The following is a 21,122-nucleotide window of genomic DNA, read 5'->3' on the forward strand; positions in this document are numbered from 1 at the left end:
CAACTCTATCGTCCATCTCCTTGTACCCTCCTCGTACTTAGGTACTGCTTGTCAACCACCCATAGTGCAATACAATGGGGACCATCACTCAAAGAAGAAAAGGAGGTTGCTTACCTGTAACTGAAGGTTCTCCGAAATGTGTGGTCCCTATCTGTATTCCATTAACTGCCCTCCTTCCCCTCTGCTTCGGATCTTCTCTGATTCCCGGTGGACAAGGAACTGGAGAGGCAGTCGATCTGCCCCACCCTTTATCATCTTGCTCAGAGGCACAAGGTGAGCCAGGGCGCATGCACAGACCAAAGGACACTACTTTCCATTTCTCTGGTTCCAGGCGTATGGTGTGCATGCATAATCTCACTGTGGAATACAGATAAGGACCATGCAGGTTAGTAACCTCCTCTTTCAGAGCCAAAGATGTTTAAAGTAGCAGAGGTGAAGTAAATGCTTCTATTCTCGGTTCTTCTGTTAAGCATGTGATTTTTATCAATATACTGTGGAAATATTTCAGAAACTAAGAATAATGGTATTGTTATGTATAGTCACCAAGAATACTGGTGTTTTTAAGGTTGACTTTTAAATGATATTTTTAGGTAGAGAGACGAGGTGTACGAGGTAATATCTTCTATTGGACTAACTTTTGTTGGTGAAAGAGACAAACATCAATCTTACACAGAGCTCTTGTGGCTTTTATTTAAGACTTAAGTTAGCTGGCTAAGTATTATGAAATCAAAAAGTAATGCAAAACATTCATAACTTATTTGTTTCAATTCTTCTTTCCATGTTGTTTGAAACTGTTACAAAATGCTAAAAAAGGTTGTGAGAACTTCAGGTATGCCTGCAACAAGGTAGTGTCTCCCTTGACATAGTGTCATCTCCTAGGCCAGAACAAAGATGCCCCTCCTATGACTTCTCCTTTTATACATTGTTACTGTTATAAACAGGCAGTTAAGGGTTAATTCCTCTTTTACCTGTAAAGGGTTAAGAAGTTCACAATACTTAGCTAACACCTGACCAGAAGGACCAATAAGGGAACAAAATACTTTCAAAGTTGGGAGGAGGGAACACAGTCCTTTTGTCTGTTCTGTGGGTGCTTTTGCCGGATGGGGAGAAGGAACCATCCCACTCCTAACGGGGTAGTGAGCAATTAGAGAAGGAATGTATTAAATTACTTTTATTTCTATTTGTGATTTCTTTTTGCAAAATAGAGGGAGAATCAAATTAGGTTTTTGTGTAACTTTAAGGTTTTGCCCAGAGGGAAATCCTCTGTGTTTTGAATCTGTTGTCTGTGAGATCATCTTGCTTTCTAATCTCACAGAGGTATTCCTTTCACCCTTTTTCTTTAATTAAAAGTCTTCTTTTAATAACCTAATTGATTTTTCCTTGTTTTAAGATCCAAGGATTTTGGATCTGGGCTCACCAGGAATTGGTGGGGGGAATTTTCTTGAGTCTACCCAGGAAAAAGGGTATAGAGACTTGGGGGAGGGAAATTAGTCAAATCCTGCCAGGAAAGGGGGGATAAGGACTGGGGAAATATTTGGGGGAAGGCAGAGTTTCCAAATGGCTCTCCCTCAAATGTTTTTTTTAAATATTTGGTGGTGGCAGCGACTGTTTTGCCTAAGCTGGTAAAAATAAGCTTAGGGGTTATTTATGCAGGTCCCCACATCTGTACCCTAAAGTTCAGAGTGGGGGGATGGACACCTTGACCGTTACAAACCAGTTGCATATTACATTCCAGATGTTGTTACCACCTTGTACCCTATAGTTCGAACAAGACATTTTCATCCTTATCTTTATGAGGAGTCTGTGTTCTTGTACCATCCTTTCTGGTCAGGAATGTGCTTACTTGGTTAGGTGATACTTAGATGTTACAATTCTGACAAGGCCTATTTTGGTTCACCGCCTTTGGTTCGTACTGTTAGCCATGCGTAGCGCTCTACCAAGGCCTACACCAGATACCAAACTTATGTTGTTGGGCATAAAAGGCGCAAACCAGGAGCCTGAAACAGGCAGTGGAGACAAGTTTCATACGCTTTGTGTGTTTCAAAGCAAAGGAGGGATTGAAAACTGTTGTTAAAGGAAGACAGGACCATCATGAGAAAGACATGAAGGACATAAACACCACTTGAGGGTACATCTATACTAGTCAGAGGATACACATTTGTGACTTGATCCTGATAGAATAGTTTTGGGGGGCTTGTTAACTTAAGTGGCACTTAACATATTATTATGTAATCAGGCTAATAACTCAGATATGATCAAGAAGCCTGATTACAGAATGTTGTTAAGGAACACAATCACCCATAGATCTCCCTTATAAACAGAAATACCAAAAGCGCCAACTGGCAGAGGGCATAAGAGGTGTACAGGGGTTTACAGGGATCCCCTGGGTCTGATGTCTGCATAATAGTGAGCCAGAGGATGTTATGTGAAGTCTCTACTAACAGCCAGTAACACATTAGTCATCTTAATCATTGCAAGATGTCTGTATGGATGATATTTAAATAGTTATCTGTTGTGACAGACCCAGACCAGTGGGGTACAGGAGTCTGGTAGAGGGCAAATTTACTGGTCACTTGATGAGTAGTTTTCTGTTCCCTGAGTGACCAGAGCAGGGGCTGCACTAGTGTAATCAGGAACCTGCTAGAACCAGTTAAGACAGGCAGGATAATTAAGACACCTGGAGCCAATTAAGAAAGTGCTAGAATCAATTAGAACAGGCTAGCTAATTAGGGCACCTGAGTTTAAAAAGGATCTCACTTCAGTTTGTGGCATGCATGCGAGGAGCTGGGAGCAAGAGGCACAAGGAGCTGAGAGTGAGAAGACATATTGCTGGAAGACTGAGTAGTGCAAGCATTATCAAACACCAGGAAAAAGGTCCTGTGGTGAGAATAAAGAAGGTGTTGGGAGGAGGCCCTGGGGAAGTAGCCCAGGGAGTGTAGCTGTCGTGCAGCTGTACCAGGAGGCACGCTAGACATCTGCAGTCCACAGGGCCCTGGGCTGGAACCCGGATTAGAGGGTGGGCCCGGGTTCCTCCCAAACCTCCCAACTCCTGATTAGACACAGGAGGAATTGACCTGGACTGTGGCTTCTACCAGAGGGGAAGGTTCTCTGAGCTGTTACCCGATCCACATGGTGAATCTGTGAGGCGAGCAAATCCGCCAATAAGCGCAGGACCTGCCAATAAGCGCAGGACCCACCAAGGTAGAGGAGGAACTTTGTCACACTGTCTATATTGAAAACTGTGTTCTACAGGTATGTGAGTTAAGACAGGGCACCAGAAGGTGATTTAAACAGGTTCTGTTTAGGCAGGGGGTAGTAGATGCTTATCTCTCTGGTTAGTCAAAGTGTATTTTGTGGCTTACAGTTTAAGACTTTTTACATTACTGAGCCTGATGCTAATGAAGAGATTGTGAATTCACATAAGAGAAGATCTGCAGGAAAAAACAAACACAGCAGGGGGCATCGTGTTTGCTTAAAGATAATGGATTTTTGAGGTATAACTTGTGGGTACTGAGGTACACCCAGAATCCTTCACTGAGGAGAGGAACTGTCAGTGTGTTCTGTCTTGCAAAAGGAGGATCACAGCCAACCTGGCTGGAAAACACTGCTAAGACTTAGGAGAGCTAAACTTCATTAGACAAGACAGCATGTTGTTAATTAAGTCTAGGCCCTAGAAGGCATGTTATGATTTTATTTTGTGTGTAACCATTTGTTTCCAGTATTTCCACTTGCTATTATTTTAATGTCTAGTCTTTGTTAAATAAACATTTGCTTGATTTCAATGTAAATGTAAGTGTTGTGGGTTAAATGGAGTGGTGATCTGAAGGGAAACTGGTAAGCAGGTGTGTATTCCTTTGGAAGCAACTCATCGCTCCAGGAGGATATTTGGAGAGCTCGAGGGTTGGAGTGTGCCTATCACTGACCTGTAGAGAGAGAGGAGGGCCTGCTTAAGCCTGGAAGGGAGTGCTTGTGTTGCCCTTGGCCAGAAGAATTGGGGAGCTTACCTCTGACAGGTACAGCAAGGCTTCCTCATGCTAAGGGCAGCTGGTAGCGAGGAGCCTTGCTGGGTACTCTGAGAAGCATCACACATACCCATTACATACAAGTCATTGTTATGCAGTATCACTAAGCTTAGTGGTTCCCCGTGGGATGTCCTGATGAAAGGTATTTCTTTGTTTAGTGTATCTGTGTCAAGTTTTGTGTGCTATATTAGCAGTGCGTGTTTAACAACTAAATGTAATCAGACTTATCACAGTGGTGATTTGATTTTCTTGAGGAATTTGTTCACTTTCCCTTTTCCAGGCACTAATGGGGAAACCTTTCCAGCTTTCGAAGAAGTTAATTTATCTTCACAGCCACCACCATCTGCAAGGGAGAGGAGACGAATAAAGAAGAAAGCAATGGAATTTACTGTATGTATGAAATGTTACTCTCCCCACCCCTACACCTCTCTTCTGCATTTGAAGAAGAAACCTCAGGGGTTTCTGAGAAGAGAGACTAATATGAGTAGTGGTATGGAAGAACTGTTGTATAGAGAGATTGAGAAGATTGGGGTTGTTTACTTTACAAAGGAGACTAATAAGAGGGGACATGATAAAAGTATATAAAATAATGATTGGTACAGTATAGAAAAGATAGATTGGGAACTTCTGTTCTCTCTTTTATAACACAAGAACAAAGGATCAATCAATGAACTCAAAAGGTGACAAGTGAAATCTGATGAAATCCTTTTTTTTTTAACATGATATTTAGTTAAATTGTGGAACTCATTACCAGAGGATGTCATCGAGACCAAAAACTTAGCAAGATTCAGAAAGGAATTAGACATTTATATCTACAGTTACAGTAGCTAATGCTTGGAAGAGATATTAAACCTCTTTTTTCAGGGCAAATTAATTTCTAACTATTAGGAATTGGAAGGAGATTTGCCTATTGTGGAGTTTCTTGCATCTTACTCTGAGACATTGGTATTGGCCACAGTCAGAGAGAATACAGTAGACTAGATGACAATTACTGTGTTTCTTATTTCAATAGGTGACATATGGTTGTAGATTATGTGTATATACATAATATAAATGGGTTGTATACCTAGTGGCCCTTCGGCAGGAGTGTCATATTTACTGAAATCTTCCCATGTTTTCTAAATCTGCAGGATGATGTCCCTTTTAGCAAGTCACCACCACCACAACCTGACCGCTTCTCTTTGCACTCAAGCTCCAGTCTCGATGTTGATCTGCTGAAAGCCAGGAATGAAGAACGATTACGAAGATTGAATGAGTTGCAGAAGAAATCTGTTAACCTAGGTATGACTTTGTTGGATGTGAAAGCTAAAGAAACTGATATTAACAGACAAACTACTTGTAGACTAAACAAGAAGAAATTGGCTAAGACAGTCCAATTAGATTATTTTGACATAATTTAATACTCTACATCACTGGTTTGCTGGAAAATCAGTTGATAAAAAAGGTTTTAATTGAAGTTTGTTGCAAGTTTTGAGAGGTCAGGGATATAATAATGAAAATGAAAGGATATGTGATACCAACTCAAGACATGTGTTGTGACTAGGATAGTGGTGTACAACCTAATATTTGATGCATCTGTGAAAAGAACTAAAACCCTTCAATAAAACCCATAATGCAGCTGGCCAATTGAGCCGTGAATATGGAAGCTATATTCTTTTTTACCCCCTATGGAGCTCAGCGCATGCTATGAAGCATAATGTTTCATTACTCCAGTCTTGGCACAAGTACCTACAGATTATGTTGGTGATAAAATTCTCAAATTGCAGTACTGAACTCGGAGCTGCTGTCACAAAGAATTCCACAGGCTGACTTTATGGAGAAGCATTTCCTTTTTGTTCTGAAAGTGTCTGGTTTTAATTATATGTACTGATTTGTCCCCCAGTCAGTATGTTGGGACATACTCAGTTGCGCTGAAAATACTCTTTGGCATAAGTCTCAAATCACATCTTTGAATATAAACTAATCAACATCCTGTCTAAGCAGTTTTAAAACCAGTATTTTTTTTATTTGACAGCCATTATTCAGAAGGCATCCCAAAATGCTTTATAAACTGTATGTATTTGATTTTGTAGCAAATGGTACTCTTACAACCAGAGTTGTTCTTGTCATCACTGGCTTACTGTAATTTTCATCCAATAGAGCAACAGTGGTGGAAAAACCCAGCATGCTTGACTTTCTTTGTGCTTTTACTCTGCCTTCTATTCATTTCTGTCTTCTTTGCAGCTAAATCTTTCTAAACCCTCCTTATGCCATACAATTCAAATACATCTTCACCATATTCAGTCCTCTCCTGTCTATCTACCCAACTTCTTTTCTTGTTCAATCACACCCTCGTGGTTTCACTTAATATTGTGTGAACAAAGTTGCTATTAATTATATATAACTTGGTTGGTCTTTTTTTTTTTTTTTTTTTAATTGAGAGCCAGTCTCCACCTTTTCTTCCTTTGCTACTTTGACTGCCGTGTCTCTGAATGAGGGTCTTCCTTCTTATTATCCATTTATGTTAACTAGTAGTATTTTACTAGATTTAAAAAGTTGGATTTTACAATGGCATTTAGTGGACTCTAAGCACAGCCTGTCTGTCTTTTAGTGATTGTCCATGTGGATTCCATTCTTGGTGCCCATGAGACTTATGCATGCGAGATCAGATGCTTTTGGCCAGCATTGTCTTTGTGACCCCCTCCCCGCTCCAAGTCATAAAGGATGGAGACGGTCCAGCCATCTCTTGGCTCCTTCTTTCCCCCTATGGCAGCAAGATGGAACCCTTGCAGTGTCCACCTGCTTTCCTAAAGATAAACACTGTCCTGTTACTGAATTGTTAGTTACGAGTAAACTGGTGTTAGTTGATAATGTAGATAAGGGATTCCGAAATTGCAATATGCATACCCCTGAGGGTACGTGAGATATCTCTGGGGACTATGGGGGAGAAATTGTGTAATGGTGGTTTTTATTTATTAATTATTTTATTGATTGCATTTTCATAATAGGCTACTCAAATGAAGCTTTAAAACTCTGTGGGAATTAGTTATATAAAATACAGTAATTAATTTACTTCAAGATGTACCAGTGAGAACAGATACCTAGAGCTCTCACATACGGAGCCCTCACCTCTAGTCACTGTACAGTGTGTGTTCAGTTGCCCAGCAACTGTCCAGTCTAGCTGAGCTCAGAATTAGTTCCTTCTAATGGATTTGAGTATTTCTGCTCTCACCCAGTGCCAGGATCTCTGGTTGTAGATGCTGTCCAGGAGAAGTCCAAACAACAAGGACATCTCAAGCCAACAACTAGTGAGAAGGACCCTAAAAAGTTGGTCTTATTTGGATGTAAAATCTACTTATCACCCAGCCTCCAAATGAGAGTAGCTAATAATGAGGTACTTCTCACAAAGTACAGTTACTTCCACTGGGACAAGCTGTTTCAATTTACAAGCAGGTTTCCTATGGAATATAAGGAAGAGTTAGAATCTATAATGAACAAAAGGCAGCTGGTAGCTTGCATGTCCCTACATGCAGCTCTAGATGCATGCAATACAGTGGCACACATTGTGGCCACATCTGTGGTGATGAGAAGATAGTCCTGACTACAAGCATTTGGGATACCCAGAGTGGTTTCAACCACTTGAAGCTCAGCCAAAGATATCGAAAGTAAGAGCATGCCTCCGACTTCTGGGACACGTGGCCTCATGCACCTACTTAATGTGATTTGCCAGACTTCACCTACCCTCCATTCCAGGGTGGCTGAAATCAGCGTATCTACTCACGAGGCACCAAATGAACATTGTGGTCATGGTCCCTTAAAGCAGCCTCTCTTTGTTAAACTGGTGGAAAGACCCTCATCCTGTGTGCAATACAGTACCCTTTTCTGCATCTCGACCTACCAAAACAGGTGACTGATGCCTCCAAACAGGTTGGGAGAGCTCATTGGTATATTCATCTCCAGATCATATCACTGGCCCTGCATCTGCCAGTCATTCAGAACTCTCTAGCCATTTACTTCAGTAGACAGTTCAGATAGCCATGAGGAGTTGATCAAGGATGCAGTGTTGCAGAACTTTTTTCTCAGGTGGGGTTATCCATCAGTAGAGCTACTTGCTACAGACCAGAACAAGAAATGTCAAGTGTTCTGCTCCAGAGGGGGCTTCAGTCCTGGCTCCCTGTCAGATGCCTTTCTCATCCCTTGGATACCAGGACTGATACATGCCTTTCCCCTGATTCCCATGCTACTGAGGAAACTGAAAGATTTGCAGCATTGGCCAGACAATTTGGAATTCAGATCTGGTGAACCTCTCAACGTAAGCCCCAAACACTGTGCCTGCTCTGTCTGACATAGTCTTGCAGACCAATGGTCAGATCCTGCACCTGGACCCCAATCTGTTACATCTGGCAGCCTGGATGCCAGCTAGGTGACATCCACCAAAAGCTGTGCCAAAATTCTATTCCAAAGCACGAAAGCCTTAAACTAGACTTAAAAAAGCTAAGGAGAAGTTTTTTTGTTTGGGCATCTCAGAATCATCTCTCTCCTTTGACATCACCCATTTCAACATCTACTAGCCCTTAAGCAATCTGGAGTTTGTCAGCTCCATAAGGGTATATCTAGCAGCAATATATGCATATTACCTTCTGTAGCGAGGCGGTGGGATGCCCCACTGAGGGCCGAACCTCCCCTAACACCAACGTGGGCGGAGCCACCGGGTCTGGTGCCCGCCCCTCAGAGGTCACGGTACCGACCTGGAAGTATAAAAGCCTGCCTGCAGAGCTCAGTGGAGAACAAGCCGGCGGAGAGAGCAGACGTCTGTGGCCGAGCTCCCGCTTGGGAGACAGCAGCAGGCCGCGACCGGCCTGCTGACTCAACAGCCCAGCCGAGCTTACCGCTCGCCCGTTACCCTGAGGAGGACTGGCCGAGCCTGCCCCTTTCCCGCTATCCCGAGGAGGAGCCGAGCCTGCCCCTTTCCCGCTATCCCGAGGAGAAGCCGAGCCTTCCCCTTTCCTGCTATCCCGAGGAGGAGCAGAACCTACCCTTTGCTACCTACCCGGAGGAACTGATACTCGTGGAGACCACCGAGGACACCTGTTCCCTATATCACTTTCCATTAAGATTGCTGTTTTAGTAGCTATTACATCAGCTTAGAGGGTAGAGGATATTCGCACATTCACGATGGGTACCCCTTATACAGTGTCTCATAAGGATAGGGTTACTCTTATGTCTCATCCCAAGTTCTGGAGTTGTTTGAGTTCCAAATTAACCAATGTATTCATCATCTGGTTTTCTTCCTCAAGTCTCACTCAACCCTGGGGAAAGGAAAATTTCATACACTTGAGGTAATAAGGGTCTTGTCAAACTATCTTAGCAAGATTAAATTGTTCAGGAACACACCTAGACTGTTTATTGCCTTTGCTGAAAGGATTAAGGGTGAGGTATTTTCCTCAGAGCGATTATGAAAATGGATCTCCAACTGTGTAAGAGCAGGATATGAGTTACCGGTATTTATGTTAAACCACCTGCCCACTTTAGAGCTCATACCACTAGAGCTAAGACAGCTTCTGCCACCTGTTTTGAAGAATGTCTCTATTTCTGAAATCTGTAGGGCAGCTGCGTGGAGCTTGGTCCACATCTTTTCAAGATACAACTTTTTGGTAGAGGCTTCCAGCTTGGATGCCCACTTTGGTAGAGATGTCCTGAAGTCATTGTTTAAGTAGGACTCCTACTACCCACTTCCAAGCAAACAGGTAACCACAGTTACAGTAAGGTAAGTTATCATTCCTTTTGCAGTTAGCACATCAGTTCTTCCCTTGTTAGGGAGATATAATGGATCACTTCATTTCCCTGGCGATGCAGCCAAGTCAAGGGTGGGTAGTAACAATGTTTTCTTCAAAGTAAAGCTTTTTGATTCCATGTAACAGTTAGAAATAACAGCTACAAGAAGAAAATTTGCTAAAGAAGGGCTGTCAATTGCTATTTGTTATTAATTAACAAAAACGAGTAACTGTATAAGCTTTACTGCTGGAGTGTTTTTCCTGAGAATTTAATATAGAGTAATCAGATATCGAAATCCTTTTTCCAAACTTCTGTATTTTTTCTCAATAGGTTAGTTTTTTCATCACCAGTTTCTGGACTCAGTTATTTTGACCATCACTTTTATAAAGTGATGGTCAGGGTGAGTAAGTGACCAGACTTGGTCTTTTTTTCCCCTAAAATATATTTATCTATAGAAACAGATATCTTTGGAGCCTCCAGGGAGCCCTGATTTTTTTTAAGTGAGAAACTTTGTTTTCCCTCCTGAGATTTTCTTAGATCCTCAGTACAGGATGGCCGCTCTGAAAGAGAGGCGCAATGCCTGTGCTGCCTCTCCCACTTGATGCCATCATCACTTCCTCTGGCTTTGGATTGGGTGGAGCCTGTGTGACGTACCAAGAGGGTCCTTTCTGAGAAGTCTAGGTCTGATGAGTCAGAGGTCTGTGCTCTCCCCTCCTTTCAGAAGTAGGAGAGAGTTTCAAGATCAAAGGTGGAAGGCTTAATTGTAGCCAGATTACTGAGGTGCCCTGCAGCACACAACCCCTCTCTCTCTTTGTAGGCCTGGATATAAGTAACTTGCCTCATTTCTTAGTGGGCATGACTGAGAAGATAAATGGATCAGTAGTCTAGAGACAGCATGTCTTTACTGGCTAAGATACAGGGGAACACTCTGGTACCATTTAGAATAGACAAGATATGCCTGTAATGTAAGATGAGGTAAAGAGTATGTGTGCCTGCACAGTGTGTGGTCAGAGCATGCTGTACAGGGATTGGTTCCTGCAAAGCAACCAAGCCAGTCCGGAAGCATATGATGCGCAGTGTATAGTTAAGGATGTATATGTTGTTAGTCTTGGTAAAGATGTTATATAAGGTAAAGTGCTTCTGTGTAACTTTATAGTGTGGTATGCTCTATACCCACCCCATACACTTTAGTCTGATCAACTCAGTGTAGCTTTGCTCTATACCAAATAAAGGAACCTGAGTGATAAGACTGGAGTTGAAATGAGTTCTTGGGGAACCGAGTGGAAAAGATCTCGGGGAAACCCCAACACTGTTCACTGTCACTTGGGGGCATGGGGAAATCTGTTTTTCCCTACATGATTCTTTGGAGCTGTCCCTTATTTATGGTGGTCCTGTTTCCTACTCTTGCCAGGTGAACCTGAAGCAGGGAGAGAGACTAAAAGATGTGAGTGACTTAATAGATTCTTGTTAAACATGACAAGAATTGAACAGAATCTTTGGTTTAGAGCCTGTTTTGCTTCAGGGATTTTAGTGAGAAACGAACCCTAATAATCTATACATGTTAGATTGTATGGTGTGTCTTTCCTGCTCCCCTGGCCCCTTTGTTTTATGCATTGTTGTTGTAGCCATGTTGGTCCTAGTATATTAGAGAGACAAGGTGGGTGAGATAGTATCTTTTATTGGACCACCTTCTGTTGGTAAGTGAGACAAGCTTTCAAGCTTCACAGAGATTTTCTTCAGGTCTGGGAAATTTATGCAGAGTGTTAAAGCTAAATACAAGATGGAACAGATTGTTTCGCATTAGTAGTTAAGACATATTTCAAGGGACCATTCAAGGTGAAGTGGCCCCTCCAGTCATGGGGAGGGAATAAGAGCAGCTGGAGGGGGGGATTATTCGTGTGCTATAGATTATTGTAATAAGCCATAAATCCAGTGTCTCTATTCAGTCCATGATTTTTACTGTCTAGCAAAGTTATGAATTTAATCTCCCAGGCTCGTCTTTTGAAAGTGTTGTGTAGGTTTCCTTTGAGGAAGAGAACTGATAGGTCAGATATAGAATGATAGCTTTGTGAAAAGTGTTCACCCACAGGTGATGTGGTGTTTTTCGTCTGTTATCATTTTCCTGTGTGAGTTCCAGAACTTCACTCCTCTGATGGTTAGAAACCTTCGCCTAATTTCAAGCCTGAACTTGTTGATGGCCAGTTTATATCCATTTGTTCTTGTGTCCACATTGGCGCTTAACTTAAATAACTTCTCTCTCTCCCTGGTATTTATCCCTCTACTATATTTATAGAGGGCAATCATATTTCCCATCTGTCTTCTTTTGGTTAGGCTAAACAAGCCAAGATCTTTGAGTCTCCTCTCAGAAGGTAGGTTTTCTATTCATCGGGTCACCTAATAGCCCTTCTCTGCACCTGTTCCAGTTCGATTCATCTTTTTTAAACATGGGAGACCTCATTTGGAATACCATGTGCAATTCTGGTCTCACCAGTGCCTTGTTTAGTGGTACTAACACTTCCCTGTCTCTACTGGAAATACTTTGCCTGATGCATCCTAGGACTGCATTAGTTGTTTTCATGGCCATATCATATTGATGGCTCATACTCATCCTGTGATCAACCAATATACCCAGGTCTTTCTCCTCTGTCACTTCCAACTGATAAATCCCCATCTTATAGCAAAAATACTTGTCCCTAAATGCATGACTTTGCACTATTAAATTTCATCCCATTTCTATTACTTCAGTTTACAAACTCATCCAGATCATCTTGTATGGCATTCCAATCCCCTCCCAACTTTGTGTCATCCACAAATATTATTAGGACACTTGTGCCAAGGTCAGTAATAAATATGTTAAATAAAATTGGTCCCAACACTGATTCCTGAGGAACTCCACTAGTAACTTCCCTCCAGCCTGCCAATTCACCTTTCAGTATGACCTGTTGTAATCTCCCCTTTAACCAGTTCCTTATCCGCCTTTCAGTTATTATAATAATCCCCATCTTCTTCAATTTAACTAATTATTTCCCATGTGGAACTGTATCAGATGCCTAACTGAAATCCAGGTAGATTAGATCTACTGCATTTCCTTTGTCTTAAAAAATCCATTATTTGATCAAAAAAGGAGATCAGGTTGGTCTGGCACAATCTACCTTTTTTTAAAACCATGTTGTATTTTATCCCAATTACTGTTCAACTCTATGTCCTTAACTGCTTTCTCTTTCAAAATTTGTTCCAAGACCTTGCATATAATTAAGGTCAAACTAACAGGCCTGTAGTTTCCCGGATCACTTTTCCCTATCTTAAAAATAGGAACTATATTAGCAGTTCTCCAATCATAGAGTACCACGCTCGAGTTTACAGATTCATTAAAAATTCTTGCTGGCAAATTTCATGTGCCAGTTCCTTTAATATTCTTGAATGGAGATTATCTGGGCCCCCCAGTTTAGTCCAAAGAAGCTGTTTGAGTATGACTTCCACCTCAGATGTGGAAATTTCTACGTCTATATCCTTGTTGCCATTAGCCACCCTGCCACTACCCCTAAACTCTTCAAAAACTTCATTAAAAACTAAGGCAAAGTGTTCAGGTTTTGGGCTATGCCTAGATAATCTTTAATCTCCACCCCATCATCAGTGCTTAGCGGTCCCACTTCTTTCCTTGTTTTCTTCTTATTTATATGGTTATAGAACCTTTTACTATTGGTTTTAATTTGCTTTGCAAGGTGCAACTCTGCTTGGCTTTTGGTAGTTCTCACGTTATCCCTACACTTTCTGACCTCCAAGAGGTAGCTTTCCTTGCTGATCCCTCCCATCTTCCATGAATTGTAGGCTTTCCGCTTTCTCTTAATCACCTGTTTGAGATGCTTGCTCATCCAGCTTGTGCTGCAACCCTTCCCTACAAATATTTTCTCCTTGCTTGGAATGCAGGCTTCAGATACTTTCAGTCAAAGTTTCAGAAGCTAATTCCAACCTTCCTCCACATTTGGATACTTGAAATCTTCAGTCCAGTCCACTTCCCTGAATAATTCTCTTAATTTTTTTAAGTTAGCTCTTTTGAAATCAAGGATCCTTGTTGCAGAGTTATTTTTGTTTATCCTTCCACTTAGTTTAAATTGAATTAGCTCATGATCACTCAAACCAAGATAGCCCTCTACAATCATTTCTTTTATGAGGCCCTCCATGATAGACACGCAGCCTTAGTCTTAACTAGTTATGCCAAACAATCTGTTCCATCTTGTATTTAGCTGTGACTCTCTGAGTAAGTTTCAAAGACCTGTGTAAGCTTGAAAGCTTCTCTCTCACCAACAGAAGTTGGTCCAATAAAAGATATTACCTTACCCACCTTCTTTCCCTCTCCCTTTTGTCATTCATTACCCACTTTACAAGAAAAGCTATTGACTAGTTATTTCTATAACACCTGAAGGGTGGTAAGAAATTCCTAGAACTTAGATGTAATATCCTCACAAGTGAATTGGGAGGAACAAGGAGTAATGGAAGAACTGGAGTGGGAATAGAGGAGAGAAGACAATTTGAATAAGGAGCTAGTAAAAATCAGTTGAAAGTCCCTTCCTATAACTGCCTCTTCTTCTTTGATGGTTCCTATCGTATTCCACTGAGGGTTATACACGTGTGCCATGCATCTGGAGCTGGAACTTTTGAAAGTAGTATTGTGTGTTGGTCCATGTATGCACCCTTGATCCGTCTCATGGTTACATCCAAGGTGATAAAGGGTGGGGTCGACTGACTGTGCCCTCGGTTCCTTCTCATCACAGCACTGTCCAAGTCGGAGCCTCTTCTGAGGAGAGGTCTCCATGCCCTTGTATTATGTCGTCTCCTCGGAGGGTGTGTTTCCCCACGCCAGACTTGCCTGCTTTGGGCCACGTTCCTGCCCGGTCCCCTAAGGCTCCTGTTGTTCCAATATTCCGACAGCATTGCATTTGAACCAACCTCTGATTTCTCAGGGTCGGAGGATTTGGACGGCGCTCAGGCTCCGCCCTTCCTGTACTGCTGGTATGACTACTCCAAGGCCCTGCCAGCTCAATGGCAATATCTTCTCTTTACACAGCACTAGGGTCATTGGTACCCTGCTCGTGGGGCCCATATCAGCATCCATTGGAACTGCTGGGATGGCTGTACTGGGGATCATGGCTGCAGTATCCACCATTGGAACCTTCCCGCTCTGCTCATGAAGAGTCTCCTGTCTGCCCCCTTCAGCCATCATTGAGCAGGCGTTCCAAACTGCTGTTAGAAGATGTGTTGCTTTAGTCTGACTCTGACAGTACCTCCGGAACCTGAGTGCTTCCCTTTGTCTTCCCTGGATACTACGGTGTCCTTGACTCCCTCCTCGCCCCTGGACGACTATCAACAATTCCAGGATCTGCTCCATAGGGTGGCTAGTGCCCTCAACATTCCACTGGAGGAAGTGCAAGATAAGCAGCATCAACTAGTTGATATCTTGCATACCTCGGTACTGGCCCAAGTGGCCCTACCAATCAACGAGACCATCCTTCAACTGGCCCAGACTGTCCAGCACACTTCAGCCACTTGCACACCCACCCCCAAAGGGGCAGAGAAGAGGTACTACATGCCTCCAAAGGTGTGTGAGTTTCTTTTTCACCCACTACCCAACTCCCTCATCATTCAGGAGGGATGGAATGGGCCCGTCAGCAGCACCCACATTCCACCCCAGCAGATAAAGAGGGCAAACGCCTGGACCTTCTGGGCTGCAATGTTTTTTCCTCTGCCAGTCTCCAGTTTCGTATTTCAAATTTGTTTGTGAAATATGACTTCCTTACCTACAGCAAGCTAATGGATTTCACAGACAAACTGCCCCAGCAGGATCAAGCCTGATTCCAGACTACCCTAGAGGAAGGAAAGCTGGTTGCGAGGACAATGCTGCAGGCTACAGTGGATGCAGCAGACACTTCTTCGCGCACAATGGCTATGGGGATTGTCATCTGAAGAGAGTCCTGGATACTCCTGAGGGAGTTCCAGATCACCATTGAGGGCCTTCCTTTGGATGAGTCTCATCTCTTCAGTCAAGAAGACCGTTGACTCCCTTCATTCCCTCAAAGACTCTAGAGTCACTCTTTGATTGCTGGGGATTGACACGCTGGCGCCCAAGTGCAAGTTCTACTGCCTACCGCCGACTCAGCGATTCAGAACTCCCAAATTCTTCCAACAGCAGTCCTGTGAGCCTCCTTGCAAATGGTAGAGGACCCAGTGACCCCGTCCCTCAGGTTCATCATCGTCATAACCTTCTGCATCTCGTGACCAATCTTCATAGAATTGTTATTCCTGAGTACACTTTGAGAGCGCTAACCATCATGCTTTATACCATGCACCTGAACCACCCCCTTTGCAGGATGCCTAGCGCTCTTCTTAGCAACTTGGAGTGCGATAACAGACAAGTAGGTCCTGGATGTTATTCGACATGGCTATATGATCGAGTTCAAAACACTACATGACTGCCTTCACTTTTGCTGCCTACAACTGTGGCTCCATAGGGTCTACTTTCCCACGCAACACTCTATGGACTTTCTACTCACTCTTTCCCATGAGGTTCTTTCCTCTCCTCCCTCCACTGGTGTATGGATCTGAGTCAGGTTTCTAGTGGGATACCATTCCTTCTGTCTTCCCCTCCCACCACAATTATCACAGACGCATCATCTGCTACAGATGCCTTGTTCGGAATGGCCCATGTGGATGAGCATATGACTCAGGAGACATGGACTGCTCGAGAGGCCCGGATGCACATCAACATCCTGGAACTTCATGGTTTTCCAGAGAGAGAGAGTGTTTCTCCAGCCATTCCTGTCACATCCTCAGCATGTCAGACAACACCACCATCTGCTACATCAACAAACAAGGGGGCTTGGGATTGGTGCATTGCCCACAAGATCCTGTTGTCAGCAGCATATCCTCCCACCACTCAAAACATGATTGCGGACTCTCTCTCAGCAGGAAATTTGTGACCGACCATGATTGCAAGCTTCATGGTGCTGTGGTCACCAGCGTTTTCAACTGTTGGGTGACTCCTACCAGGGACCTCTTTACCTCCCAAACCAACAGCAAACGCACCCAGTACTGCTTCAGGGGAGGGCTTGGTGCCCTTTTCCAGGGTGATACCCTAGTCCTCCGCTGGTTGGATCAGTTCAATTACGCCTTTCCCCCTCTGTTGCTTCTGCTATGAGTCCTGCACGAGGTCAAGTGGGAGAGTGAGATGTTCTTTTCCGATAGCCCCATTCTGGCCTCGCCAGTTCTGGTTTCCCCTTCTCTGAATGTCAGTGCACTTTCACGGTCACCTCTCCCAGATGATGGAACCATGGAACAGAGAACAGCCACACTGAATAAGGCATCCGTAGCAGTCTTGCACAAAGGCATAATGGGAAGAGAAGGTATGTACTGAGCTCCATGTGACTACCTTACATATGTCTGTAAGAGCATGTCATGAAGCTCAGCTGTAGTTGGTTTGTGCTTTCATGGAGCAGGCCCATATCAAACAGGGCAGAGACATCCCTGATAACTGGTAGCAGAGCATAATGCACCCTGACACCTACTTCGAAATCCTCTGAGTGGAAATCACTTGCCTCTTAATGTGTTCAGTTATAGCGACAGTTTGGGGGACTTCCTGAAGGGTTTCATCCACTGCAGATAGAAGGCCAGGGCCCTGCGGATGTCAAGGGAGTAAAGGCGCCTTTCCTCCACTGAGGTGTGAGGCTTTTGAAAGAAAGAAGCTAAGTGTATAGGCTGGTTGAGATGAAAACTAGAGATAATGTTAGGAAGACACTTGAGGTGCAAGTGTAGGGAAACTTTGTCTTTATGAAATGCAGTAAATGAGTGGGGTGTCGGCCATCATGGCCCCCAGTTCGCTAAGCCATCTCGCAAATGTGATACCAACCAGGAAGGCGACCTTCATGGAGAGGAGAGAGAGAGAGCACAAGGCCACAGGTTCAAATGGTGACTTCGTCAGCGTCTTCAGGACAAGGCTGAGGTCTGCTTGGGGAGCGATGGGCTGAATAGGAGGGAAGCTTCAAAGGAGGCCCTTCCAAAACCTGGAAGTCAATGGGTGAGTAAAGAAAAAATGCCCTTCCAGCAGAGGGTGGAAGGCACTGAGAGCAGCCATGTGGACCTTGATGGAGTTGAGAGGCGAGGCCAGACATCTTTAGGGAGAGGAGGAAGTCTAGAAGAGGAATGTCCACTTCCTCAGGGACAAGACCCTTCTGCTGGACCCAAGAGATGAAATGCTTCCATTTAGTCTCATAGGATCGCTTTGTGGACTCTTTTCTGCTACTCGAGAGGATGTTCTGCACTGCTAACAAACATTCTCTCTCTAATGAAGATGCCCATCCAAAACCCAAGCCCAGAGGTGAAGAGTCTGGGGATCAGGAATGCCGAATCCTTCCACCTTATTGTGTGAGTAACTCTGGGAGAGGTGGCATTAAAAGTGGGGAGCGCGCTGACATGCAGAGAAGAAAGGGAAACCAGAACTGGCGAGGCCAGAAGGGGGCTATCAGAAATGACCGTTGTGCTCTCCCATTTGACCTCGTGCAGGACTCACAGCAGAAGTGACAGAGGGGGAAACCTATGAACTGATCCAACCAGCGGAGGACTAGGGTATCACCCTGGAAAAGGGCACCAAGCCCTCCCCTGAAGCAGTACTAAGTGCATTTGCTGCTGGTTTGGGAGGTGAAGAAGTCCCTGGTAGGAGTCCCCCAGCCAACAACAGGATCTTGTGGGCAATGCACCAATCCCAGTGGTGAATTGCTTCTGTGTAGCGTGCAGGAGACCTCATGCCCCCTTGCTTGTTGATGTAGCAGATGGTGGTGATTTTAACATTTGAATTATTTTTAGCCAATGTCCTTTAGAATGCTGGATTTTCCATAAATTAACTTAGCAGTTGTAATAAACTGTTAAGACTGACTATATAGAAAGCGTCTCTGTAGATTGTTTGTTTGTTTGTTTTAGAACATTGTGGATTTTCAGTTTGGGATATTTCAGTTTATTAAAATAAAGCTTCTTCACATTAATACCACCTGTTGTAATTCCTTATACTTACATGAAGTATGCTTTTTTTTTTTTCCATGTACCAATAGCAATGAGTTCCTTGTACCAGATTGTAAGAGCAAATCTTTGGGAGAGGGGAGCATGTGATGTAATCGAATAAAATGTTGTGAGGCCAGTTTAAAATATATAAAACATCGGGGTAGCCAGTTAGGAAGGTGAGGTATAGACATATCTTCTGCATGCAGGGAAGTTAAACCCACTCTGCATCAGGCCTGAAGTATTTTATTCTCCCTCGGGCTGAAAAGAGATATGTGTATATAGGCAAAAGAAGATAGTGTTTGGCAACACGTTTGGTTTTTTTTATAACCTTGGAATGCTCCTTTTTTATATCAGACTCATTGACTGACTTTTCAGTGGGGTGTTTGACCCCAGTCCACAAAAGCAGGCTCACTATCAGAGAGCAAGAACAGTCCTCAAGGTCAACCATCAGGTATGGAGGAGGGCTTGTGTATTTGCAACCCAGTTCTGTCCAGTGACAGTGAGCATTTTGAGGCAGCAACTGTTCAAAAAATCCATGGGACATTGGAGAGCATCATGACCAAAAAAAGACTTTCAGTAACTTCATATCTACTGAACCTTTAATTTAATACAGATATAGCCTGTTCCTATACAGACTTGCCTCAAATGCAGCATGTCATTGATAAGTATTTGGGTGATAACAGGTCTCTCATCCTTTATATCATTAAATAAGTAGAAGGAATAAACATTAAATGTAACAAGAAGGTTGCATTGTGGTGATGGGATTATTTTAAAGAGGAAACTATAAGCCTGTTTCTCTTCCTCCACAGGTGATGATATTTCCCTGGGAGATGCTGATGACATTTTGAAGCAGTTTCCATATAAAGGTGGCAGAAGGCCCACCTCTGTTGACACAGTAGCAACAGACCCCTGGCTGCGACCTGGAACATCAGAGACCCTGAAAAGATTTATGGCTGGGCAGTCAAACCAGGCTAAACTTTCTTCTGAAAACACATTACCCTTTGGTTGGCAGGGACTGTCAACTGCACATGGTTAAATAAATCTATATTGAAACCAGCTGTGCCTTTAATCATAGAAGGAATGTTAATCACAACTGCACTTTTAACATGTTCATTTTATGTTCTCTTGTAAGAATAGTTTTGTAAATAAATATTGTGAGCTACATGTATAGTTTTTTTTAATGAAATGTTAAAGAAGCAGAAGCTGTAATGTAAATGATTTCTTTAAAAGGGAAAACAGACTCTGTACAGGATGTTTATTATACCGAAGTAGGGAAGTGGAGGTTTTTTGCACTCTTTCTATAAGTTACACTGGTCAGTATGGTACTGATATTTCCAGTCTTAGGTTTGAAGCTTGTGTGAATGTAGTATTAGATAAAAGAGAACTTTTAACATAAAAACTAAGAATCTAGAATGATTCTGCCAACATCATAGCATAAACGACAAAGCTTATATTCCTTTTACTCTAGTACTTCATGTGATTTTTTTTTTTTTTACCTCAATGCAGCAGTAGCTATTTAAAAACAGCGATAAGGGATTGTTGTTATAGCCTGTATTTGTCCAGTATTCAAGAGTTACTGAATCACTATTATGGGATCTACATGGACAAAAGATTTATGTAAACAATTGGCCATTGCTGTTCCACTTACTAACATTTTGCTTTCTTTTCCCAATCAATTGTGTGCTAAAATTCTAATTATACATTTCTGCTTCTTACTATTTGTGTTGATAATGCAGATATTGTTGAGTGAGAATTGTTAATATTTAATTTATGGTCATGATTTAAAACAATTGATGAAAATAAATTATATTTTATTACCAAAATTTAAAGTTTTCTCCACCTTTTTTGGAAATGAGGGTGAGAAGTCTTAAAGAAAGGCTTAGCTTCTATAGGTACACTAGCTTCTGCCTATGACATAAAGGGGAGGGGGAGGGTCCAAGGACTAGAAAAAAGGTTACTAACCTTTTTGTAACTGTTGTTCTTCAAGATGTGTTGCTCATGTCCATTCCACATTAAGTGTGCATGCATTGCATACACATCCGCCGCAGATTTTTCCCTGAGCAGTATCCGTCGGGCTGGCTCTAGCACCCTCTGGAGATATGCACTCATGCACTGAGGGGCCCAGCCAGTTCCATACCCTCTCGGTTCCTTCTTTCTGGCTAACTCCAACAGAGGGGCAGAAGGGTGGGTCATGGAATGGGCATGAGCAGCACATCTTGAAGAACATCAGTTACAGAAGCTTTTTCTTCTTTGAGTGCTTGTCCAATCCACATTAGGTGATGCACAAGCAATACCTTAGGA

General features: G+C 43.0%; 1 protein-coding gene across 1 annotated transcript in view; it reads left to right on the forward strand.

Moving 5' to 3' along the window:
• The window catches only part of CSPP1 (centrosome and spindle pole associated protein 1), a 141,489-nt gene extending 120,852 nt beyond the window's left edge, over positions 1–20,637 (forward strand). Inside the window, exons 29-31 of the mRNA XM_034763051.1 lie at positions 4,303–4,412; positions 5,153–5,303; positions 19,631–20,637. Of these exons, the coding sequence (XP_034618942.1) occupies positions 4,303–4,412; positions 5,153–5,303; positions 19,631–19,857 (488 nt within the window). The 3' untranslated portion in view covers positions 19,858–20,637. The remainder of the gene's footprint in view (positions 1–4,302; positions 4,413–5,152; positions 5,304–19,630) is intronic.
• The last annotated feature ends 485 nt before the right edge of the window (positions 20,638–21,122 follow it).

This window comes from Trachemys scripta, chromosome 2 (assembly GCF_013100865.1).
Source record: "Trachemys scripta elegans isolate TJP31775 chromosome 2, CAS_Tse_1.0, whole genome shotgun sequence".
Lineage (NCBI taxonomy): Eukaryota > Metazoa > Chordata > Testudines > Emydidae > Trachemys > Trachemys scripta.